This window comes from Platichthys flesus, chromosome 19 (assembly GCF_949316205.1).
Source record: "Platichthys flesus chromosome 19, fPlaFle2.1, whole genome shotgun sequence".
Classification (NCBI taxonomy): Eukaryota; Metazoa; Chordata; class Actinopteri; order Pleuronectiformes; family Pleuronectidae; genus Platichthys; species Platichthys flesus.
In genome coordinates this window covers 1,795,886-1,819,858 of record NC_084963.1, presented here as the reverse complement: position 1 = coordinate 1,819,858, position 23,973 = coordinate 1,795,886, and the positions used below count along the sequence as shown (strand labels likewise).

The following is a 23,973-nucleotide window of genomic DNA, read 5'->3' as shown; positions in this document are numbered from 1 at the left end:
GAGGTCTCAGCTGTCAATCAGGATGTTTCACTCAGTTTAATATCAAATAACTTGAAAGTAATCATCTTCTTGCCCATGTACATTATGAGCTGAACTACAGCCAGCCACCAGGGGGCGGTACAGAGGATTAGGCCTAAACTTCACCTCCATAGAGAACAGCTCTGATGTGTTGATTGAAGTCAATAATCAATCTTCTTCTGGTTTAAACAGTTTCATCAATATTTATTTTGCATCTGATACAATCATGACAAACGAAAAATATGAAAGAAAACACAAGACAGGATGGATGAGGATCAGGGGACAGGAAGTTGTGGAGACTCACTCACTCAACCACTGGTCAACTGGTCCCAGTTGAAGGACCAGTTTATTCAAACTACCTAGAAAAAAAAATCTTTAGGTTTTATGTCACCAAGCTTTGTATTTGTGGAGGTTGTGAGATGTGTGTTAAAACATGAACTCAAAGCTGTTTACTACAGATGTATAAAACTAAATATGCAAGATGATTGGAGACGATACAGGAAGTCACTGAGCGAGTCCCTAAAGGAAGAGAAAAGCCCAAACAACAGAATATGGGCCCTTTGCTGTCAAAATAGTATTTGAAGCTTTTTTTCTCTTCCTCCTTTAAAACACGTTTATTTCATTATCACACAAACGTGTTCCAGGTTGTGTCCTCGTCCTTCAAACGTTCCCTCGGACTCTCGCCGTCTGGTCGGGCTGAACAGGACGTCTCACGTGAGCAGTTGGTTTTTCAAATTAAAAGTCTCTACTTGTTCAGGTTCTCCAACAGGATCTCAGCCCCTTTGTTGTTGGTGATGCTGCTGATCTGAGACGTGATGGACTTCAGAGCCTCCTTCACCTCCGCTGACACAGACTTGTCACAGCTGTTCAGGAGGCTGCACACACACACACACACACACATTCAAAAACAAGTGGTTAACAAACTATTTAGTTTCCTGCTCAATATGCTCATGACCATGTTTGTAATCTGTGCACGTGCACTGACCTGCAGAGAACCATGGCTCCTCTGTTCACCTTCACCCAGCTCTTCATTTTGTCTGTTCCCACCGTGTCCACCAGGATCCTGCCAAACCGCTCTGAGAGGGCGAGCGAGGGAGAAGGAAGAAGAGAGAGAGGTGTTTTTAATATTTCACTTTTATTCGCCCCTCACCTCCAGATTCTTAAAAACTTTACAGATTTCCGTGGGATTTGTTTGAACGTTCAGTCCTGGACTACCAGTTTAAATCCTTCCCTCTTCCCATGTCCAGTGGGTTAAACTGGTTTGTTTACCTTCTTTCTCGGCCTCTGCCAGCGTCATGTCCTGCTCGATGAGCCACTTCAGCACCAGGTGTCCTGCAGGATGTTCGGCCATGTGCAGCTGCAGAGAAAAGATCAAACCTGTCACACGGAGGAACCTCAGAATAAAAAGCCTCAACCCGACCAATCGTTACGAAGCAGCAACAGAAAACTCTTCTGACACGCACCCGACCCTCGATCCCCCCCGGCTGCAGCTCCTCGTTGGCCAGCTGAGCCACGGCCGTCATGGCGGGCTTCAGGTCCCCGCAGGCCGACGCCAAGATGTCGCTGACGGTGACGCTGGTGGCCTTCACCATCACCATGGTGCCAGCGTTGTCCCTGAGGTACTCCAGCAGCGGGGGGGAGACGACCTCCAGCAGCTCCTTCCTCCGGATGGCCGGTTCCTTTTTACTGAAGAGGAGAGGACGGAGCTCGAGTCACCGTGTTTCATCGCTTTGTGACTAAATCAACTTCTAACTGCTTTAAAATCCCTGCAGATTAATGATCTGTTTACCTGTGAGCGTTTCCGTCCCCCTTCTCCAGCACCTTGGTGATCTCTGGCAGCAGGTGGGCCGGGTCTCTGGGGCTCAGCAGGTACAACAGAACCTTCTTACCGTACTTATTATTGATGACCTCGTCCAGAGACAACAGGATCTCCTGAGCAGGACGGAGAACAGAGCAGATTTAACGCTGAGTCACAAGGAACTGAATGAGTCCAGCATGTTGAGAAGGAGATGATCTTACTGAGAGCACGGCTTGTTTCACCAGCTTAGTGTCGTCCACGCTGTCGAACAGAGCCAGAAGAACCAGGTGACCGAACTCCCCCTGTGGACCAATCACAGGAGGTCTGAGCTTTAAGACCTTTTCCTAACTTCACTTCTCTGAAAACACTAAGAGCTGGTGACTGTGACTGAATGGAGGAGCACTGAGAACTCACCGTAGCAAACTTCACCATGAACGTCTTCATAGTCTTGATGATGACTTTTCTGTCCTGAAACAAAGAATAAAACAAAGATATTGTGCTGTCTCTTCTGCTATGTGTGTAATTGTGTGAGAGTGTGTGTGTCTCTACACACCTTGGCAGTCCCGTGCCAGAAGCAGTGCATGGCCACTCGTGCTCCGTCGTGTGTGTGAGCCATGTAGACGACCGACTCTCTGATGGACTCGATCATTTCCTGATCACCAAACAGAAGAGAAACAAACTATCACACAAACCTGTGGACTCTTCATCCAGGAAGAAGTTTCTCATGTGTGTAAAGTGTAATGTTCGTCTGGGAGTCGAGGTTCTTCTCACCGTTCTGGGTTTCTCCGGAGCGAACAGGAAGAAATCCAAGAAAACCTTGTGAACCAGCGAGTGTTTGATCACCTGCTCCCTGGAGACACACAGACAGGAGCCGGGGTTAGAGGTCAAATCTTACTGCGATAACAACACCTTCATTGTCAGATTATGAAGATACAAATTATTTTTCTTTGTATCTTACTTTGTGGCCATGGGTGTGAGGCTCTGCTTCATCTCGTCGATTATGTTGTTCAACTTCCCAGGGTTCCCCTCCAGCACCTTCTCGATGGTGTTACACACCGAGGACTGAACCACGGGGACAGACACAGTTAAACGTGTTTCCACGGACTTCACTGATATTTATTATCCAGTACAGTTCAGAGGAAGTGCACACTCTGCATTGTGTGTGTGTGTGTACCTTGCAGACGATGAAGGTGGTGCCGTACAGCTCCTCCGTGAGCATGAGCCTCTGTGCGAGCACGGCCTTGTCGTTGTAGGCGTACTCGATGATGGACGAGGCGGACGAGTGGCGGAGCATCGTGCGCACGTGACCTTTAAACGTTTGAATCACGGATGCCAACAGCTCCTTGTTCCTGAGGAGGAAAGAAATACACAACGAGAAGTGAAGACACACAGCTGAACAACATCCCAGAGACCAGGTTGATATAAATGAACTGAACAGAAGCAGCTGAACACAGAGAGGAAGAAGACCGGAGGACTCACCCGTACATCAGCAGCTTCTTCACCACATGTCGGCCATATTGAGACTTACACAAACCAATGACATCATCTGGAAATAACAAATGAAAACAGTTAACCAGGAGCTGGACCACAGATCAGATCCTCCTCCCATCAGCCTCAGAGGAGCAGCTGCTCATCTTTTACCTTTAAGTTCATCGAACACTTCCTTCCTCTGCTCGTGGCTCCCGAACTGGAGGAAGCACTGCAGCACTCGCACCGAGTCGTGAGCAAACGCCATCTGGAGGAGGGAGAAGATTTCAGCTCAGACTAAACACGAGAGCGAGAGCAGCAGCAGCAGTTCGACAACACAAACTTTGTCCCACACAAAAACTCAACACAATAACAAATCAACAGTAAACAAATGAAATAACAAAGTGGAACTCACCTGTTTGGTTTTCCCACGGATCAGATCATGAAGCTCCTTCATGAGTTTCTTCTTCGCCTCCTCGTCACATTTTTTCCTGTTGACACACAAACACACACACACACGTTATTATTATGATCAATATTTAACTATTACCAAGAAACCCACTAGGGTTGTGTTACCTCTTGTTTTGAGGGTTTATGAGTCTGAACAACTGGAATACTTCCACCACATATTCGACCTGTGCTGAAATGTTTGAGTTTCTCTTTCTGTTCAGATCCCGATCAGTGAGAGGTCATTTACCTCCGGAGGCTTCCCCACACCTGTTTGGCGTGACAGATGATCTCGAACATGTCCTTCCTCTCCGCCTGCTGCCTGTTCTTCTTCAGGTCCTTTTTCACCTGCTGACGGTTTTTCTTTATCTCCTCCTCCGTCATCTCCTTCTTCGGCTCCGACTCTCCTTTCTTCGTCTTCTTCGCTCCTGCAGCTGATTTCACAATTCAAACCAGAAAAGATTCAGAACCAGGCAGCGGAGGAACTGAAGGTAAAGTTCAGACGACAAATCCTCAAACTTTTAAAGTGAAATTCATCACGATCGGAAACAACACTGTAAAGAAACAAAGAGGTTTTCTCACCTTCGCCCTCTTCACCTTCCTCTCCATCTCCATCTCTCGCTGGCTGGAGTTTCCTCTTCTTAGCTTTCACCAGATTTGGTTTGGAGAAACCAAACTTCTGTTCTTTTGTGACCTCATGTTTCCCGTGCTCCGGCCGGCTCTTCTTCTCTGCGTTGTTGTATGGCTTGAAGGGTTTCTTACCGCCTGGTTTACCGCCCAGATAACCACCTGGTTTACCTCCCAGTTTACCTCCTGGTTTACCGCCCGGTTTACCACCAAGATAACCGCCTGGTTTACCGCCCGGTTTACCACCTAGATAACCGCCTGGTTTACCACCTGGTTTACCACCTGGTTTTCCTCCCAGTTTTGTCCCTATGGAGTCTGGACAGAGTGAGACACGTGAGTGACAGGACCAGGCAGGAAACAGACTGCCTACACGTCCGGTTGATGTGAAACGTGACTTTACCTTTTCCTTTCTGACTGAACTTCTTTCCACCTTTAGGGGAAAAGGGCTTCGGGGATTTGGCCTCCATCCTAAAGAACGAGGAGGAGAACCAGCAGGAAGAGAAACAGGCTTTAAGTCACAGGACCTGGAGAGAGTTCGGTGTTTGGACTCGCTGTTGAGTGCTCTACTCTGTTGATGGGTCACTGGATTGTGTGTTTAAATAAAACAACATGGAGTTGTGACTTCTAATCTGAACAATGTGCTGTGGAAGTTTTGTGGAAAGGCAGTTTCAGTTTTATGTCCCTGTTTTTGTGAATATTGATAAATTGAGTATATGAACACATTTAATTAGCCAGTTATCCAGAGAAAACCTGAGAGGAGAAAAGGGACATTTTATAGATATGTAATTAATCTGTTGTGTGTGTGTGTCATGTCTTTTTCAACATGTTTTGTTTATTTGATAAGGAAAGAAGGTGTGTTTATTAAATCTTGTAATCCCAAGAAGGAACAAATACACTGAAGTGATACAGAAATAAAACGTAAGTATTTAATATGTATTAATTCTAGACTTCACTCATGCAACTTCGCTTCCATGTGTTTCTCAAATTGACAAATGATGATTTCATGAATATCTATGATGTGTGGCGATTAGACAGTTACGAGATGTAAACACTGTGAGACACGTGGATATAAAGGTGGAGGAAAAACCACAGATTGATAAACATCAGCAGACATTAGATGAAGTTTCAGCTTTCAAACACCGGAAGTCATCGTGTTTTATAAAACCACCGGTTCCGCCGCTGGTCTCTGTTTAGTTCGTAATGTTAAACACGAATATTAATAAAGTTCAATCGTTTTTAAATCTGTAACTCACGTTTCAGAAGCTCACACGCGTTGCTGCTGGAATATCCGCATGCGTTCTGCCACTGACTCGATTTACGGCACAAAACGTCCAATCGGGTTCGAGGTAGGCTGCCGTAAAGCGAACAAGAGTCGCGACACCGGCTCTACGGGTGGAAAGCGTCGGAATACGAACATTTACCGTCAACGTGTCGGTACATTTAAATAGTTTTAATCCCCGAGTCACCGACAGCAGCGTGAGTGGTTATCTGTCGGTGATGTTTGTCCTTCAGCAGCGACACGAGGCGGCCATGTTTGTTTACAAGTCCCATTTAAAGGGCCAGCAGCCCCATAAACCTATGGTACTCAACGTACTATGATAACACCGATATGTTAGCGTTTTTATTCATTTAAATTATAGGCAAGTTATTATCCATTCATCTAAACCCACTTAGATCTTATTAGATCATAATTATGATGTTTAAATAACTTTAAATCATAATTCTACTGAAAACTTTACAGGAACCACCATCCACTGCCATGCTGACAGACGAGTGGCTCGTGAACTACATTGACCAGCAGGCTTTGCGGCATGTTACTTGTTGCCTAGCACCGCCTCCAGACTGAAACGGACGAGCAGAGAAAAACAAAAAGGTAAAAATATTAAAATATATGAGTCAGAGTCATTTAGACCTTTTAAAATGTTACCTTTACATTTAATAAACGTTTCATTTATCACATTCTATTTGTTTAGCTCATATTCACAAATCACAATTTGTGTCATAGATGTAAACAAGGTGCAACATTCTTTGTTCTTAACTCAACATGAGGAAAACTTTATAAACAGTGAATAAAGCTCAGAGAGTCACATGTGAGGATCCTCTGCCAGGACACAAGTACAACATCTACAAAATAACACAATTTACAACATTGATATGAATAAACAGTTTGTATAACATCATGTTTAAAGTCTTTATACATTTGAACATGTCTGCTGGAGATGAAGGGAGCAGGAGATGAGGAGTTACTCTCAGTGATGGTAAATTAAGTGATGTCCACAGCTGTAGTGCTCACCACTGTGCAGGAGACTAAGTCCAACCTCCCAACTGGATATTTAGATCTTTTATTAAATCAATGTATTTGTTGACAGGGAAGCTGTGCAGTCATACAGGGGCTTTGATGTGTCTGTGTCCCCCTGCCTGGTGTGGGATCAAGGCAGCTGCCTCTTAACAGTGTCACAATAAAGGCCTTCACATTTCACTGCAGTTTCTGTTGCTCTAAACGAGCTGCTGCTATTTGAGCTCGCCCTCACTGAACGGACCAGGAGAGAAAACAGGTGAATATAGAAAAATATCATAATTTATCCTTAAAAAAGTTACGTTTACATTTATTAAACATTTCAATAATCAATCAAATCCACCATCACCATCTTTATTACATAATCACATACAATGAGTGTTAACTTGATAGGGAATGACTTGGAATCCAGTTGCCAACTTTGTGTTCTGTCAGTTTAAGCTCAACGGTGGAGCTGCACATTTCTCTGAATTCATAAATTCCTTTGTTCATTTCACAGATTAATAATAAGAGAAGCTGATCGTTCAAAATGTCGGAAAAAGAGGGAACTGCTTCTGTTGGTGAACCAGCCAAGGAAACAACTGAAGGTAGAGACGCACTGATCAGCTCAGACTGCAAATAAAGATGGAGTTTGACTTTTATTATCTTTCTCTATTATATTAGCTTTCTTGATTGGGGGGGGGGGGGGGGGTAAATCTGATGTTAAATGTCTCCTCCTCCACAGGAAGTGGAGATGCTGATGATGAACAAACCAAGCATCTCCCTGAGGACATGGAGTACGACTATGAGGCTCTTCACTCCCGACCGACCATCACAGCCGACTCTGACATCCCGGAGAACCTCCTGCACCTCTGGTATCCTCCTGCAATTCATATATAATATATAATATATATAATCTGAAAATATAACAACTTATAGAAATCAGTCCTCATCTTTCCTATCAAGATCCATGAGTTATTTCTTCTTTCCAGACTCATTTCCCATCCTTCCACAAAGTCTTGTGGAAATCAGAAACAAAAGAATAACAAACAGTGAAAGTGATATTGATCCTTTATTGATTCCACATTCAGTCACTCCTTCGGTTACGAGAGTGGACGCAACGCGAACCTGCAGCTTCTGGATGAGACGACTCTGATGTTCATCGCAGGAAACCTGCTGGTGCTGCTGGACCTTTCCACCAAGGAGCAGAGATACCTGCGCTCCTGCAGCGGAGGAGGAATCGGAGCCATCACCGTAAGATGGCCGACAAACTCAAAGTGTCCCACTGAGGCTCCAGTCTGACAGAAAACTTTACAGTCACTCCAGTAGAGCTTTGAAGTCGCCACGGTTAAAAACTTTGTGTGTCTGTGTGTGTGTGTGTGTGTGTGTGTGTGTGATATGAAGGTACACCCAAGCAGACAGTACTTTGTTGCAGCAGAGAAGGGAACCCAGCCCAGCATCATCATATATGAATATCCATCGTTACGACTTTACCGGATCCTCAGAGGTAGAAGAAGGAATCAGTCGAATCCTTTTCATTGAGCTTTTATCACTTCTTCTCTCATGACCTTGTGTTGACCTTCACGTGTAGGCGGCACCGAGCAGGCGTACAGCTTTGTGGAGTTTAACCGTGACGGCAGCCTGCTCGCCAGCGTGGGCAGCTTCCCCGACTTCATGCTGACGCTCTGGAACTGGAGGGATGAGGAGGTGATGCTGAGCTGCAAGGCCATTTCCCAGGAGGTCTACCGGGTCTCGTTCTCCAGGTTCAACCCGGAGCTGCTCACGTCGTCCGGTTCGGGTCACATCAAGTAAACAACCCGATGGTCCTGAAACCATCAAACCTGCCTCGGAAACACTTTCCAAATCTTTAGAGGAAGTTTGGTTTGTTGTTAGAAAAAGTTCAGTCAATCCTATATGTGGTAAAAATACCTTCTCTGTCAGGTTCTGGAAAATGGCGAGCACATTCACCGGTCTGAAGCTGCAAGGGCTCGTGGGACGTTTTGGGAAAACTGCGTCCACTGACATCGAGGGCTACGTGGAGCTTCCTGATGGAAAGGTCGGTTCTCCGCTGCGGTGACAGCTCTGGTTCCCTCTGTCGGAGTCAGGTATTGAACCCTCGCTCTGGTCTCCTTCCTGTCAGGTGGTGTCCGGCACAGACTGGGGCAACTTGCTGCTGTGGGATGGAAACACCATCAAGGTGGAGATCTGCCGAAAGAACGGGCAGAGCTGCCACATCGGGACGGTTCAGCCGTTTGTTCTGGAGGAAGGGCAGCTGCTCACCATCGGCTCTGATGGAATGGTCCGGGTGAGATGTCCTCACGTACCCTCAAAACACACGACTTGGATGTAATGATATATTTCTTTAAGTGTGACTTTGAGCCCCCCCCCCCCCCCCCCCCCCCCTCCCGTCCTGCAGGGCTGGGACTTTGAGACCATCGACTCTGCCGACAGCAGCATGGACAGCAGCCGCTTCGAGATGGAGCCCTTAAACGAGCTGGAGGTCGGAAACAACGTGTGCCTCTCGTCTGCGGTGAAGAGCCCGCAGCCCGACTCCTTCGTCTGGTTTGCTCAGGTCGGTGCAGGTCAAGGGGTCAAAAGGTCATTTGTGATACATGATGGGTTCACACCTCAGCTCTGATCTCTGTGCATCTCGTGCTGCAGGATTCCTGCGGAGCGATCTGGAAACTGGATCTTTCCTTCACCCACACGGCAAGTTCCCCCCCCTGACACGTTCATACACACACCACTGGTTATATTCCACTTTGTTTATTAAGTAATGTGTGTGTTTGTGTGTGGGTGTGTGTGTGTGTGTGTGCAGGCTCCCGATCCAGAGTGCCTGTTTTCCTTCCATGCCGGAGCGATCCAGGGCCTGGACGTGTCCCCGAATTCCCACCTGATGGCCACGATCTCTCTGGACCGTGAGTCACACATTTCCAAACCTGCGCACACACACAGACACACACACAGACACACACACTACAAAGGTACTGTGTCTCTCCCTCTCTCCAGGTTCAGTCAGAGTTTTTGACTTCCTGTCCAACAGAGAACTGACCATCAGCCGCTTCTTCCAGGGTGGAACCGCTCTCCTCTGGGCTCCACCTGAGGTGAGTGTGTCGGTATGAAAACCACTCGTGCAGTCACGTGACACGACAGAGGAGTGACCCCCCCCCCCCCCGGTGTTTGTCTTCAGGTGAGCCAGGCTGGAGGTTTGCTGGTGACAGGTTTCGAGGACGGGGTCGTCCGCTTGCTGGAGCTGTTCGACCCTCAGCGGCTGCCGGCGGACGCCCGGCGCCAACACAAAGGAGACGCCAGACTTAACCTCAAACAGGCCTTCAAACCCCACAATGCACCTGTGACCGCCGTGGCGTATGACCGGAATGGGGACGTCTTAGCCACAGGGGTAAGAATGTTTAGAGATCCAGTCTGAATACAGCAGAGGGCGACTCCACTGGTTTTAATGGAGCTCTCACCTTGTGTCCTCCTCAGAGCTCAGACAGCACCGTGTTCTTCTTCACTGTCGGGGACTCGTACCGTCCCATCGGCTGGGTCCATGTCCCGGGGCCGGTGCTGGGGCTGCAGTGGTCCCCCCACTCCCACGTGAGTCTGGCGTCCAGCCGTCCAGCCCTGCAGGCAGCCCACTGGAGAACATGTGAGATGGAATGTGACTGATTCCACCTGAATTCTTCTGCTTTTCTTACTCAGGAAGAAAACCGGCTGCTCGTCCTGTGTGAGAACGGTCACGTGGTCGAGCTCCACTGTCCTGATCCCAGAGCTCAGAAGCCATCGAAGAGCTTTGAGCTGCCGGAGCTGCCTCGTAGGTCCTTCAGGTTCCGGAGCATCAAATCTCGAATCAAGGTCTATAAGACATCACACTGTTTTCTGTCCCTCGTCTCCTGCTGTCTCGAGGTTTATTTGAAATACCTCTTGGATGTTATTGGAAATAACAAAATCAGATGCCGTTATAATTTTGTGCTTTTAATGTTGTATGTTTGTGTTTCAGAGAGAGGCGGAAAAGGCAAGACGTCAGGCTGAGAAGGAGAAGAAGAAGGCAGATCTGTTCAAAGAATCAAAGCTGGGAGGAGTAGAAGAGGAAGAGGAGGAAGAGGAGGAGGAAGATTTACCGCCCATCTTCATCCCAGACCCTCCGAGTCCTCTCTACTGTGGCTTCTACTCACAGCCTGGATGTTTCTGGCTGTCAATGGTACGAATGCACACAGACACACACCTAGACACACACACACACACACACACACACACACACACACACACACATACACAGTAACAGTTACATAGTGCTTCTTTAAACAGTCTGAGGATGATCTATGTTTCTCTGCTCTCTCTCTCTCTCTCTCTCTCTCTCTCTCCTGTAGGGAGGCTTCGACTCAGGTTTCCTGTATCACTGTAGATTCTCTGAGGATCAGGGTGAGGATCTGGACCCACAGCAGGATGAGGATCTGGACCCACAGCAGGATGAGGATCTGGACCCACAGCAGGATGAGGATCTGGACCCACTGCAGGATGAGGATCTGGACCCACTGCAGGATGAGGATCTGGACCCACAGCAGGATGAGGATCTGGACCCACAGCAGGATGAGGATCTGGACCCACAGCAGGATGAGGACCTGGACCCACAGCAGGATGAGCCCTTTGACTTCGTACCTGTTTGTGACACCGACGATGACCCCGTTCGCTCCGTCACCTTCAGGTAGCCCGACTTCAAACACTCCAGCCTCACATTTGGACTTATTGAAGATGGCAGCCGAAGTTTCCCGCCTCATGCTTTGTTGTGTTGTTCGTAGCTCCGACAGGAAGCTGCTGCTCTGCGGCTTGCACTCAGGCACCATCAGGGTCTACCTGCTGCAGGACCAAGGCCTCTCGTCCATGAGGGACTACTGGGCCCTCAGTGTTCACGACAACCAGAACGGACAGCTGCGACACATTCGCTGCAGCCACGATGACAACTTTGTGCTGACGGCGGGTGAAGACGGAAACATCTTCTCCTTCAGCCTGCTCCCCCCGGAGGAGCTGCAGACCAGCCTGCAGAAGAAGAAGGCCACGGTTCCTTCGCCCAGGGTCGGTCCACGCCTTATTAACCTTTTACCTTTTCACATGTGTATTTAAAGGAGAGGGATTAGAATCATATTCAGTTTCATATGAATCATGTGTTCACAGGTGGGTGTTGAGAAAGAGTTGTATGCTCAGGACATCGAGGGCCCCACAGCTGACAGGTGAGAACATCCGGGGATCACCTCCTTCTCCTCCTGTCACCTACTTCTTCTTTCTATCTGTCTATTTATGAAAGTATATCATAATGTAGATAAGTTAGTTGTCTTTATCGTTTTCATTGAATCTCTTCCAGCATCGTGACGGCGAAGCTGAAGCTGGAGAAGGATCGTCTGCAGCGGGAGGCCGAGCTGAAGATCACCGAGAAGAAGAGGAAGCTGGCCGAGCTCCAGAAGAAGTTCAAACAAGTGCTGAAGGTCAACAGGAGTCTGCCCGAGCACGTCCGCCTGAAGCCTGAGGTACACACACACACACACACAAACACACATACACACACACACACTGTAAATTCACATATACTGCATACACAGCATGTGTGGGACAACAGCTGGTCTTCATAAACAAAACCATTCAAGGTCAGACCTGGGTTGTGATTAAGGTTAGGGTTTGACGTGTGGCGCGTGTGTGTGTGTGTCTGTGTGTGTTTGTATGTCTGTGTGTGTGTAGGAGCTGGAGCTGCACCCCTGTTTCAAAGAAGAGGCAGAACGGTTGAAGCTGCAGCGGATGATGGAAGTCAGAGAGCAGCTGAGCTGGGAGAAGGAGCGCAGCCACATCGCATTCAGCAAACTGCAGGACTGGTACTGACTGAACACACACACACACACACACACACACACACACACCCAAACACACACATGATTGTTTTAAAATTACAAGTTAAGTTAATAGTTTAACTTGTTTAAAATCGTTAAATTTAATTGATGACCCCTTTGAACTCTTAAAAATGAAATATTAAAGCCGGCAGAGCTCAATAACTGTCCTTGAACTGTTTGAAAGTTTTCTGTTTGAGTTCAGGGGCTGGTTGAAAATGAATTTATAGCAATTGAACAAACACAACTTACTGAGAAATCCTCCATCTTATTAGTGACAGGTTGCGTCAGAGAGAAGTGAACATAACATTTAATGCACATACTCAATTTTGAATTGTTTACGCCTGAAATGGTGGATATGAAAATGATTCTGTTTATATGAGGAAAAGTCCACAAGCTTCCAGCCAGAGGGAACCCCTCCTCTCATGTGTGGTTCACAGGTTCAGAGACTCCGTGGAGGAGGCCAATGTCATCACCTTAGTTGCGATCCGCAGCGACCACCGAGTCTCCACCTACAGTTTGCTCACCAAGTCCTCCGCCCAGCTGGGACATCAGGACACGCCCAGCTGTCCTGACCGGGACAAGCACCTCACATCAGACCGCAGGAAGTCCAGAACTGAGCTGGAAAAAGACAGCAATGACCGAGCAGGTAGGCCAGTGTCCGTGCGTTGGTTTCACAAAGACACACTTGACCTTTTTTAACCTGTGTGCGTTCTCCAGAGGAGGAGGTGCTGTGCCCCAAGGTCACTCGAGCAGCAGCGGTCAAACTGGGCGATCGGCAGGAAGAGCGGCTGAAGAAGGCTGCGGTGAAGGCCGAGCAGGCTCGAGCCAAACTAGCCATCAGGAAGCAGGAATGGGTCCAGCTGTGAGTGGGATGATCCACAACGTTTCACTTCCATGGAATTCTTCTATTGTCATCGAGTTCCTTGACGTGAACCCGTGATGATTCTGATTATTGGTTCCTCAGTTACGCTGAGAAACCAGACGAGGACTACGAGGATCCGCAGGACGTGCAGAACATCATCAAAGCCCGAGAGAACATCGGAGACTTAAAACTAAAGTCGGACAAAGACTACACGGTGCCGAGACACCTGATGATGACCAGTGGGAGGAAGAGAGCGGAGCTGAAAGACCTGGAGGATAATGTACACACTTCTACTGACACACACATACACACTGCCTCATTCACAGGTATGTCTGCTTCATTTAACGACTTCCTCCATCCCATCAGATGTGTGAGAAGCAGACTGAGCTGAATGGACGAATCGTGGCCTTGCGGGACACCAAGGTTCGCCTGGTGTCTCAGTTGAGAGCTCAGGCTCAGCGGCTCCGCAAGGTCCAGCAGCGTCTGGCGTCCCATCTCCACCGCGCTCCACCCATCCTGCCCACCATGCTGCCAGAGGAAACCCCAGAGAAGAGGCTGCAGAGCAACCGGGCCACCCTGGAGCGATACCGGGTTCTGAGGGAACAGAGGTACGAGGACAGTTCACAATGAAGTCTCTCTGAGGGCTGGTATTTGGATTTAAAAGGTGAATCTACAGTTTTATTGTTTTAACAGGTTGAAGGACACACGGGAGGACAAGGAGGAGGGGACTACACGTTTGTTGGAGCAGCTTGAGAAAGAGATGAAGGAGAAAGAGGAGGATGATCAGGAGAGAGGAGAAGAGGAAGAAGAGGAGGAGGAGACATCAGTGGAGGAGGAAGTGGAGCTGACGGAGCTGGAGGAGGAGCTCGGCAGGGAGGAGGAGATCAGACTGTTGGAGGAGCAGGACTCTCTGCTGGAGCAGGTCTCTGATCATCAGTCAGATGAACTTCAGATTCAATGTGTAAATGTAAACAACCTATTGTGATGTTTAACCTTTGTTTTGAAATCCTCAGATGGAAACGTCCGTGTGTCAGTTCGACGCTGAGCTCCTGCAGCTGCGTCACCAGAGGATTCATCTGGACCTGAAGCTGACGCTGGCCGACCTCCATCAGCTGAAGCTCTACCAGGAGCTGCTGCTCCTCAAGGAGCTGGAGACGAAGGAGAGCAGCCTGCAGGAGAAGTTCGACGCGTGCATCAGGGAGGAGAACAGCATCATGGTGGGTGGAGGTCATGCACCTGTGGACGTTCTCTTCACGTCGGGTTGTCCTCATGTTGTCCTCATGTTGTCCTCATGTGGTTATTTTGTTGAATCCTCTTCTCTAAGTCGGACCTGGAGGAGTGTAAGGAGCAGCTGCAGCTGAAGCAGCGGGACATGGTGAAGCTGCAGGAGAGAGAGAAGGCTCTGCGCTCCGCCCTCCGGGCCTCGCTGGGCGACAACAACAAGTTTCTAGAGTTTCTCACCAAAGTCTTTGAGAAGAAAATCAAACGCGTGAAGAAGAAGGAGCCGAGAGGTGAGGGGGGGCAAAGTAACACACTGTGTATGTGTGTGATTGTGAGATGCTGTGTGTGTCCTTCATGATCCCAGTGTGTGTTTGCAGAGGACGACGTGGACAGTGATGAAGAGTCTGATGAGGACGACTGGGATGATGATGATGATGATGATGATTACGACAGTGAGGAAGGAGCTCTGGATGACAGCGTCTGTCCTCCAGGTCAGTACTGTGCCACAGACAAACATTCAAACAGGTGATGTTTGGGTTTGATTACGGCCTCAGACATTGTGTGTGTGTGTTTCAGGCTGCGACCCTCAGATGTTTGAATACACACTGCAGCTGCGTGAGCGTCGGCTGGACCTGGAGGAGATGCTGGCAGAGGACAAGAAGTGTGTGGAAGCTCTGAAGGACGAGTGCTCGGCCCTCGTCAAGAAGGTCGACTTCGATTTTCATCGGCCGACATGTTTCTGTTACCATGTGCACCCTCTAACATCATCCTGTGTGTGTGTGTGTGTGTGTGTGTGTGTGGGCTCTACAGGAGAAACTGGGGAAGAGCAGTCGTAAAATCGTTGATGACGACTTGGAGTTAGTCAACAGAGAGAAACGGCAGAGAATGAACGAGCTGGATGTGGTGGTTCCTCTGCGACTGCACCAGGTGATGATGACTGGTGTAACTGGTTATGAAAGTAAAATGCCAAACTGAGGCACTTCCTGCTTGTGGAGGAGATGTTGGCCTCAACTCTCGCTTTATCTTCTCAGTTTGAAAGCAGGACTTATTGATTTCACGTTTTAAAACCACTGTGCTCACAGTTAAAGGAACTCTGCTTGTGCTCTAATGGTCCGCTTGCACTCAGATATGTTTTTAACCTGTAAAGATGGTCCTGCTCTCAAACGGAAACACGCTCTTGAACAAAATGAACCATGTGAAAAGATCGGCCGCCCTGGACTTCCACTCAAACACACTTTTCTCCCCCCCCCCCCCTCTTCTCTGTGTGTCTGCCAGATTGAGTTTGTTGTTGACGGCTCTGTGCCATCGGACCTGAGCGAGGGTTTGGTGGTGGACCGGGCGGAGCTGGCCAGGCTGGGGCAGCGCATCAAGCAGCTGCAGGTGGAGAAGGCTCATCAGAGAGATCTGAAGGTTCAAGCCCGGCACCATCACAGCAAACTGCTCCGCGAGTGCAAGGACATGAAGGCTCAAGGCCTAGGTAGGAGACTCACAGCGTGTGAAGATTCAATACGTGAAATTCAGAGGCCGCTTCTCCTGTCGTATGTTTACTGATCTGTGTGTGTGGTGTGTGTGTCTGTGTGTGTCTGTAGAGCTGGAGATGGAGTGCAACAAGCTGATGATGATGAAGTGTGGGCGGCTGGTGAACCTGGAGGTTCTGCAGACGCTGTCGGGGAACAGGGTGCTGGAGGAGCTGAAGCAGCAGAAAGACCGTCGTGCAGCTGCTTACGAGAAGGACCTCCAGCAGTGGGATGTACGTGTGTCTGTGTGTGTGTCTGTATGTGTTTGTGTGTGTGTTTGTGTTGATAAGACTGAGATAACATGACCACTCACTTGTTTTCTTCTATCCACTTCAAAGTCAACAGATTTAAGTAAGTTTATTGATTGATCTTGTTTTGTGTGTTTGTGTGTGTGTCTCTGTGTGTGTGTGTGTGTGTCTGTGTGTGCGTTTCAGGCGAAGGTGGCCGAGGCCCGCAAGGCTTCGATGGAGGTCACCAGGCGTAACACGAGACATCTCCTCACAAAGAAAAAGCTCCTCGAAGAGAAGATAGAACTGGAGAGTCAACTCAACGCCAGGGGGAAAAACATTGTAATTTGTATTTTCACGCATTAATCAAATATCTCCAGATATCTCTGATCATCTTTAACTTTTGAGTTGTCGGAACATGTGAGTTTGTCTCATCTGTGTGTTTGTGTTTCCAGCAATTCAGACAGTTCCAGGGCGCCAAGAGACGTAGTATTCTGGAGTCGATCGACAGCCTGCAGGAGGTGGTGAGGAGGCAGTCGGGTCAGGCCGAGGCCCTCAGGAGAGACATCAACGTCCTGTCCCACAAAGGAGGCCCGGTGTCCCCCCCCGGCCACAGCCAGCTGCCCACACCACCCCCGTCCACCCGCACACGTCTGTCCAAACCACAAAGCTCAACCAGTGTATCATGAGACTCTTTCCCATGAATTATCATTTAATATTAAGAGATGTTTGTTTGTCTTCTACTGTGTTGTAGAGTGTAGGATGTTGTGTCATCACCTGCTGGGGTTTGGACTGAACTCAAAGTTAATGTGATATGATATAAAATGGCGTCTGGACACTGGTTCCCTTACTGAGTTTCAACATCTTCCAACAGAAAATAGTTAAATCTCATTGAAACAAACACGACAACGAGAAACTGAGATGATAAGAATATTAAAAATTGATGCAGATGAGAATGATGCCCGTTACAAAGGAAACATGAAGCCAAGGGCGACACCTAGTGGTTCAACACAGACACTAGAAAGACCTTCCAACAAAGTGAAGGACTCAGAAACGTGAGAATCATTTGAATTCTTTGTGACTGTGTTAGATATGAAGTCACAGATTTAACAGAGTCTGAACTCTGCAGATATTTATAATATTTCCCTCGTTGGTTCAGAACTAAAGTGAAGAGATGAGGTAAATAAGTACATGTTTTATTTTACAGTTGGAGGAAGAAAAGATCAAAAATCTGAATTTGTAAATCTGTGACGAGAGCAAGAAAAATAATTACATCAACCCAAAGTCAAAGAGCATTGATGGAAGACAAGCACCTGTATGTGCTTTACACCCCATAATCTACGTATACATTTTACAGTATCCACAGTCACACTTTAATTTGTCTACAGGCACATTTGTGTCTTTGTCCCTCGACAGATTAGAGGTTAATTTAAGAGCTTCGTGTTTCCACCTGTGTTCATCAGTTTGTCGGCAGGATGAGACACTATCGGACAGATTCACATGGAAGCTGAGGAGAGACGAAGGTCAAAGGTCATCACTTTCTTTAACTTTGTGATAAAGGGACAAACTAATCAATAATTAACAAAACTTTATATCTGACCAGTTGTTAGTTCACAGCCGTGAAACGGAAGAAAATCTACCTGCAGGAATAAAGACTTGACAAAGAACTGAGGTTGGAACAGAAGAGAAAAGTGAGGAAGAGTCTCGTCTGCAGATGGAGAACTGACAGGGATCTCCACCATGTCCTCCTTCCATCCTCCACCTTGTCCTCCTCCATCCTCCACCCTGTCCTCCCGCCACCATTCTCCATTTCCTCCTTCCACCATGTCCTCCCTAAACCCTCAACCTTTTCCTCTCTCAATCCTCCACCATGTCTTCCCTCCAGTCTATCCTCCCTCTGTCCCCCACCTTGTCCTCCTCCATCCTCCACCTTGTCCTCCTCCATCCTCCAGTCTGTCCTCCCTCCAACCTCCAATCTGTTCTCCCTCCACCATGTCCTCATCATGCTCCATTCTGTTCTCCCTCGATCCTCCACCTTGTCCTCCCTCCACCATGTCCTCCTCAACCCTCCACTCTGTCCCCCGGGCTCACAGAGCAGCCAGCTCCTGCAGCAGCGTCTCCTTCTCCCGCTGCAGCTCCACGACGCTCCCCTTGTTCTGCTCCAGCCGGTCCTCCAGCCACTGCAGCAGCGGGCCGCTCACCGCAGACATCTGGCTGCACAGGTTCTTGGTGAACACGGACCCGTTGTGGATCTTGGTGACGGGGTCCAGGTGCGCCAGGCTGTGGATCTTGCGGTACGTGTCCTGCTCCTCCTGGCACAGGATGCGCGGCAGCTCCACGGCCGACTCCAGGCACACCTTGCCGATGGCCTCGCGGGGCACGACGTGGATGGGGATCTCCACCCGCTCGTACTCGGAGCCCTTCTGCGCCTGGACGGACTGGAAGCAGGTGTACAGCACGCGGCCCGTCTTCGTGTTCTTGTCCTCGATGAAGCAGGAGAAGATGAGGCCCACGAAGCACTGGTCCAGCATCTGGTACATGGCCTGGGTGCGCACGTCGACGTGGGACGGCCACACGGTAATGTGGGGGTGGGAGTGGTACCAGCCCACCACCCGCATCGTCCGGCCCGTCATGTCCGCCAGCCGCTCCGCCTCCGTGGAGGCCGCGGACAGCTGCTCCGGGGAGATCTCCACCCGGTCCTTCCGCTTGTCCGAGCGGCGGAGGATGATGACGGAGTGGACGTGCACGATGCGGGAGCTCTCCACCTCCCCGATGCACAGGCCCATCACCTCCTCCTTCTCCGTGCTCAGCGCGTGGTTCATGCACACCAGGAAGGCGTCCGACTCCAGGTGGACCGCGCTCACCGCCATGGCTGCCTCAGGTCCGCAGGTTTACCCGGAAAGAGACGAAGACAGGAGACATCAACACAGAGGCACTGCTTCACTTCCGTGTTCTGACGTACTGCAACAAAAACATTCCGTGTGGCTGCAGGCACCGGACAAAGGTTCCGCTCTGTCTCAGATTCCTTGTCTCTGTCATTCATTTATTTATTTTCTTAAATCAACAGTGATTCTGATATAATTAGTTAATAAAAACATAAATCAATACAAATCTACTTCACATATAAACAGATTCAAACAGCCAAATGTATTTAGTCGTTGGAATCATATATTTCAAAATTACCTCAAATCATTACTATTAGAGAAGTGTTCAAGTGTGACAACTTGTTAAAATGAGTTTTAGATTAATTTTATTTTTGCAGCTATCCGATAAACAAAGGTCTGTGAGGAGAAGTAAAGTGTTCACATAACTAAACACTATGGCCGACAGCAAAATATGTTAAAGCAGTGAAACATTTTAATCAGTGCATAGAAAACATTACATTTTAATTGTTAAACACACAAACACACAACATACAAACACATATTCTGATGAGCAACAGCAGCTTCTATTAGTGAAGCCATTTTTTTAATTCATGTGTATTTATGAAAAGAAAAGCTTGTTTGATTGAGTTTCTGAATTTGATAATAAACTGGAACATCACACAGTCGAGCTAAATGATCAAAATATATAAATATGATCAAACTGCACCTCACTTATAAATATTAGTCCTCTCACAGTCTCATAATGTTGAAAAGGTTCTTTCTTTTCCAAGTTTCATGGTAATTTGCTCTTTTACTTTTTGTGTAATTATACAAACAAATGGACACGGGAGGTAATTACATATCAAATCCATAGCTGTTATTAAATCAGATCAATGACGACAGACTGGGGAAGCTGAGCCTTTGCTCTCGCTGTAACTCACAGAGCTCAGCTGCCGATCGATGGCTGTACGTGCTGAAAACACAGAGGCCCTGATGGAGCAGCTGCGTCTGGAGCACCGAGGGCCTGAGTTGAAAGTAGAAACACCTGAAACACTCCAGAGCCCAGGACCTGTTTCAAAATCAATATGATTCGTTGTGAACGTTTGAAGGATGCTCCTCTGGTCTTTGTTTCTGCTTGTTGCTGTAAAAACTTCATCTCCATCTCTGTCTGTGAGAACTAGGTCCACATGTGACTGAAGATGTCCTGGAGTTGGCCTCTGACCTCTGACTGAGCCATGGTCAGATCCTCAAAGTATAAAAAACTGATGCTGGGTAGATCCGTTGTTTTTCTGAGACTTGTTGAGGAACTTGATGTGGTCCTCTGTGTTCAAGCTGTGTTCAAGCTGTGTTTCTCCAGCTTTGTGTGTTTGCTCCTCAGCTCATCGATCTCCTGCTGCAGCTTCTCCTGAACCTCCTCAGCTTGGGCGACTTCTCTTTTCCTGCCGGGATCTGATCTGCTGCTTCACTGTGATGAGATGCACCAGCTGGAAGAAGATCTCCTCAATGTTCTTTATGGCTTCATCAGCCGAGCGACTGACAGCCTCCACCTCCTGCTGCAGCACCTCCCTTGACTCTGGATCTTCTGGCTGAATGGCAGCTTTCTTATCCAGGAACTGTATTTACATTAAATGGCTCAAAGCAGGATTGTGAATATGAATACAGAAATAAATGTGTTCCGACAGGTTCTGATGTTTACAGGCCACGTGAACCTCGCTGTTACATCACTGTTTACAAAATGGTGGCTTGGACGCTGTGATGTTTCTTCTCTGAACTCCGGTCGTGAACAGTTCTCTCGTACTTCTCTCGTTCTTCTCTTGTTCTTCTCTCGTTCTTCTCTCGTTCTTCTCTCGCTCACCTTCTATAGAGAATCCACTGTCATGTCTCTATGGCAACAGGTTGTGGTGCTGAAACTTTGATCCTGAATGCAGCTCGACACACACACACACACACACACACACACACACACACACATACACACACACGCTATAAGCTTGCTAAAAACATGTGTGCTCAGGAGCTGCAGACCATTCGCTCGGGCAGCTCACATGTTTGCAGAGGCGTGTGGTGTCCATGACGACTGAGAGGCAGCCAATGAGATTTGACTGAAAGATTAACCGGAGCCCTGTGAGTTGATATTATTTACAATTAAAAGTATTAAGAGTCTGTTTATTAACCTCTACATTAGAGTTTATTAGAATCAGCTCTTCTCCTGATGGAAAGACAATATCACATCAAGGCAAAAATCAGTGTCTGTTTAAGGAAAATACAGGGCTGCAATGATTTTAATTTTTATTTCTGTTTTTGTCAAGAAATCACTTTCAATTTAATTTATTAATCCTGTATTTAATTCATACATTTATTGTGTATTTGTCTTATTCTCATTCTTGTAGGATTACCACACTCGTCTTAGTGCATATTGATTTTCTCTGATGTATAGAAAGGCTCACTCTGCGGTTTCCTCCAGGATTGTGTGGTAGTGTGTTGAAATACTCTTTAAATATTAATATCATGAGATGATGCTGTACTTTGTTGGTTCTGTGCTCTTTTCTGTTTTTCTTTAATTCGTTTTTTTATGTTCTTTTTTGTCTATTATACGTCGTTTTTCTGTTTGTGTGCGTTTCTAAAAGTTGAATAAGCACATTTATCATCACCTGTTGAACAAAGTGAATCAGGAGGAAACCCTGCAGGCGTTAGGACCCCGTGACGTCACAGCTCTAACACAGTTTTAAGTGGAGTCGCCATACACAAACGATGCTGCCTTCAGGTGCTGCAGGAATCATCAGCTTCACATTTCAAAAGTGTGGTTTCCTCAAATTTTGGTCAATTATCAAATATATTCAAAGCACGATGGACTAAAATGCCCCTACATCCATCACTATTGTGTTTCATCTAAATAGTACAAATTGTTGTTTTCTTTACCTTAGTATGGCCCCTTTATACTTAAACACTTTATATTTTAACACACTTCAATAGCCTCCGGGCTATTAAAATACTTTATATTAACATCAGGAGCGGCTCCTCTCTACGGAGGCAGCCATGTTCTTTACAGTAGCTCAGACTGGACAAACTAAACCTTTTGAGCTTTGACGACTGAAGCAACCACAGGTTCTCCGTCATGTCTGGAAGGGGAGGGGGAGGTGAGGGGTGTTCAGCTGCAACACGACACTTCACCACTAGATGTCACTAAACTCCCCACACTGAACCTTTAAACATCAGCGCCACTCTGATAAATCCGACGCGATGAGCAGTCCCTGAACGCGGCAGGAGTCCACCCTGGAGGAAGCTGCAGATCTTCATCCTCACACCCGCCGGACGCTGAGCTGAGCCCGGACACTCCTCACGCTGCTGCCCGCTGTCAGACACCCACCCACACCGGGCCGACACGCCGAGCTCCGGGGCCGGGCGGCTGGTCCTCTGCGCCGGGGTTTCCTCTCCATCAGGACCGTGGGAGACATGCGACGCCTGGGAGGAGGAGGAGGAGACGCACTGGTCCGGCAGACACCTGAGAGCCGCGTCTGACTTTGTTTCCGTGCCGTCAAACAGAGGTGAGTCCCGGGGGGGAAACGGTGGACGTGTCCCAGGAGCTGCCTCCAGCCTCCGGGCTCGTCGTGCCTCACACGCACGGTTGTTTGCTTGTTGTTTATCGGCGCGTTTCCGTGTTGTCTTCCCCGGCATCAGTGCGAGGGAGGCGGCATGAGTCATAGCCCGGCGCCGGGGCTGCTGGAGGAGGTGTGTGTGTGTGTGTGTGTGTGTGTGTGTGTGTGTGTGTGTGTGTGTGTGTGTGTGTGTGTGTGTGTGTGTGTGTGTGTGTGTGTGTGTGTGTGTGTGTGTGTGTGTGTGTGTGTGTGTGTGTGTGTGTGTGTGTGTGTGTGTGTGTGTGTGTGTGTGTGTGTGTGTGTGTGTGTGTGTGTGTGTGTGTGTGTGTGTGTGAATTCACCTGCATCGTGTTTACAATGGATAATATTAAAATGTCTTAAACCATTGTTATATATTGAATTTAACTTTATTCGAGGTAACGTGAGGTTTTGGTTTCCGGCTTCATACATACGATTAAAAATGGCCGATCTCTGTCCAGGTGAGTTTTGGCTCTGTATCAGTTGTGTACGGTGGCTGAGAGAGTTCAGTTCACTGCCACTTAACAAAACACATGCAAATAGAAAAACAACACGTGCAAATTGCAAAAGACACTTGCGATGCAGAAAGTCACAATTCATGGAAATCCAGAAACACGCTGCGTTCGACCATTTGAGCCTCGAGCTCCTCACGTCGTCCATGAGAAGACGAACAGGAGTAAACTTTTAAATATGTACGTTCTTTTTCAGCTTCTGTCACAAATCAAACGCCCACCCGTTTCTCATCCTGTCACCTGTTTGAAAATTCATCGTAAAGCTATTATTTAAATCCTAATATTTCACGAGCAGCTCCACCGACGCAGAATCCCGGCAGTCGTTGACTCATAAATCAGTTTGTAAACAGACACACAGTGAGCAGGGGTAATTAGAGGAAGCCGTCTTTATTGGTCGGGTAATGCAGTCGTGTCCCTCGAGCCGCCGGCAGCTTTATTGTTTCACGTCTCTGGTATCAGACCCGGCTGATTCCTCAGTGATGGAGGTTCCACATCTCATTCGGCTCGTGGGGTTGTTATCTGCGTCTGTTATTAAACACTGACGGCCTCAGCTTCCCTCAAAACAGCTTTTAATTTGTCAAGAAATAATAAAAAGTGACGAGACTCAAATAAACTTCCTTTTTGCCTGAAACGAAAAAACGACAGGTT

The 23,973-nt window shown here is 47.8% G+C and overlaps 4 protein-coding genes across 5 annotated transcripts in view; 2 read left to right on the top strand and 2 right to left on the bottom strand.

The window, feature by feature from the left end:
• Positions 1-201: 201 nt before the first annotated feature.
• pum3 (pumilio RNA-binding family member 3) lies at positions 202-5,741 on the bottom strand. 2 transcript variants are annotated; one of them, XM_062413061.1, is made up of 19 exons: positions 5,611-5,741; positions 4,758-4,825; positions 4,628-4,672; positions 4,313-4,579; positions 3,981-4,164; positions 3,699-3,774; positions 3,458-3,551; positions 3,296-3,362; positions 2,991-3,165; positions 2,775-2,878; positions 2,588-2,666; positions 2,370-2,468; positions 2,231-2,284; positions 2,038-2,118; positions 1,808-1,950; positions 1,482-1,704; positions 1,288-1,375; positions 1,004-1,094; positions 202-893 (listed from the first exon to the last, which is right to left on the bottom strand). In XM_062413061.1, exons 2-19 carry the CDS (start codon positions 4,822-4,824, stop codon positions 764-766), a joined length of 2,067 nt encoding a protein of 688 aa, XP_062269045.1. In that variant the 5' UTR covers position 4,825; positions 5,611-5,741; the 3' UTR covers positions 202-763. The 2 variants fall into 2 exon arrangements, with proteins under 2 accessions (XP_062269045.1, XP_062269044.1); XM_062413060.1 differs by having other exon boundaries at positions 4,313-4,672.
• A 1,669-nt stretch (positions 5,742-7,410) lies between these two features.
• LOC133975367 (cilia- and flagella-associated protein 44) lies at positions 7,411-17,069 on the top strand. Its single transcript, XM_062413297.1, has 33 exons — positions 7,411-7,507; positions 7,724-7,886; positions 8,037-8,139; positions 8,224-8,440; positions 8,574-8,688; positions 8,773-8,937; positions 9,049-9,204; positions 9,294-9,341; positions 9,451-9,550; positions 9,642-9,736; positions 9,823-10,032; positions 10,119-10,229; positions 10,335-10,487; positions 10,633-10,833; positions 11,003-11,337; positions 11,432-11,705; positions 11,805-11,860; positions 11,992-12,154; positions 12,363-12,493; positions 12,946-13,154; positions 13,226-13,370; positions 13,473-13,650; positions 13,737-13,978; positions 14,064-14,292; positions 14,384-14,587; positions 14,695-14,881; positions 14,969-15,082; positions 15,168-15,298; positions 15,402-15,518; positions 15,867-16,068; positions 16,181-16,341; positions 16,543-16,677; positions 16,791-17,069. Exons 1-33 carry the CDS (start codon positions 7,425-7,427, stop codon positions 17,022-17,024), a joined length of 5,367 nt encoding a protein of 1,788 aa, XP_062269281.1. The 5' UTR covers positions 7,411-7,424; the 3' UTR covers positions 17,025-17,069.
• A 183-nt stretch (positions 17,070-17,252) lies between these two features.
• Positions 17,253-19,325, bottom strand: brcc3 (BRCA1/BRCA2-containing complex, subunit 3). Its single transcript, XM_062413296.1, has one exon. It carries the CDS (start codon positions 19,203-19,205, stop codon positions 18,423-18,425), a length of 783 nt encoding a protein of 260 aa, XP_062269280.1. The 5' UTR covers positions 19,206-19,325; the 3' UTR covers positions 17,253-18,422.
• Positions 19,326-21,550: 2,225 nt separating this feature from the next.
• The window catches only part of rab27b (RAB27B, member RAS oncogene family), a 33,140-nt gene continuing 30,717 nt past the window's right edge, over positions 21,551-23,973 (top strand). The window contains exon 1 of the mRNA XM_062413379.1: positions 21,551-22,744. The gene's annotated coding sequence lies outside the window, so the exon portion shown is untranslated. The remainder of the gene's footprint in view (positions 22,745-23,973) is intronic.

Bases quoted from the DNA above. Each gene is read 5' to 3' on its own strand.
- pum3 (XM_062413060.1), bottom strand. From the start codon at position 4,824: ATGGAGGCCAAATCCCCGAAGCCCTTTTCCCCTAAAGGTGGAAAGAAG. The intron at 3,775-3,980 runs GTAAATGACCTC...GTGTGTCAACAG, and splicing joins GTGTGGGGAAGCCTCCGGAG to GAAAAAATGTGACGAGGAGG. The intron at 2,879-2,990 runs GTACACACACAC...CCCGTGGTTCAG, and splicing joins CCACCTTCATCGTCTGCAAG to TCCTCGGTGTGTAACACCAT.
- LOC133975367 (XM_062413297.1), top strand. From the start codon at position 7,425: ATGGAGTACGACTATGAGGCTCTTCACTCCCGACCGACCATCACAGCC. The intron at 11,706-11,804 runs GTCGGTCCACGC...ATGTGTTCACAG, and splicing joins CCACGGTTCCTTCGCCCAGG to GTGGGTGTTGAGAAAGAGTT. The intron at 13,371-13,472 runs GTGAGTGGGATG...TTGGTTCCTCAG, and splicing joins AAGCAGGAATGGGTCCAGCT to TTACGCTGAGAAACCAGACG.
- brcc3 (XM_062413296.1), bottom strand. From the start codon at position 19,205: ATGGCGGTGAGCGCGGTCCACCTGGAGTCGGACGCCTTCCTGGTGTGC.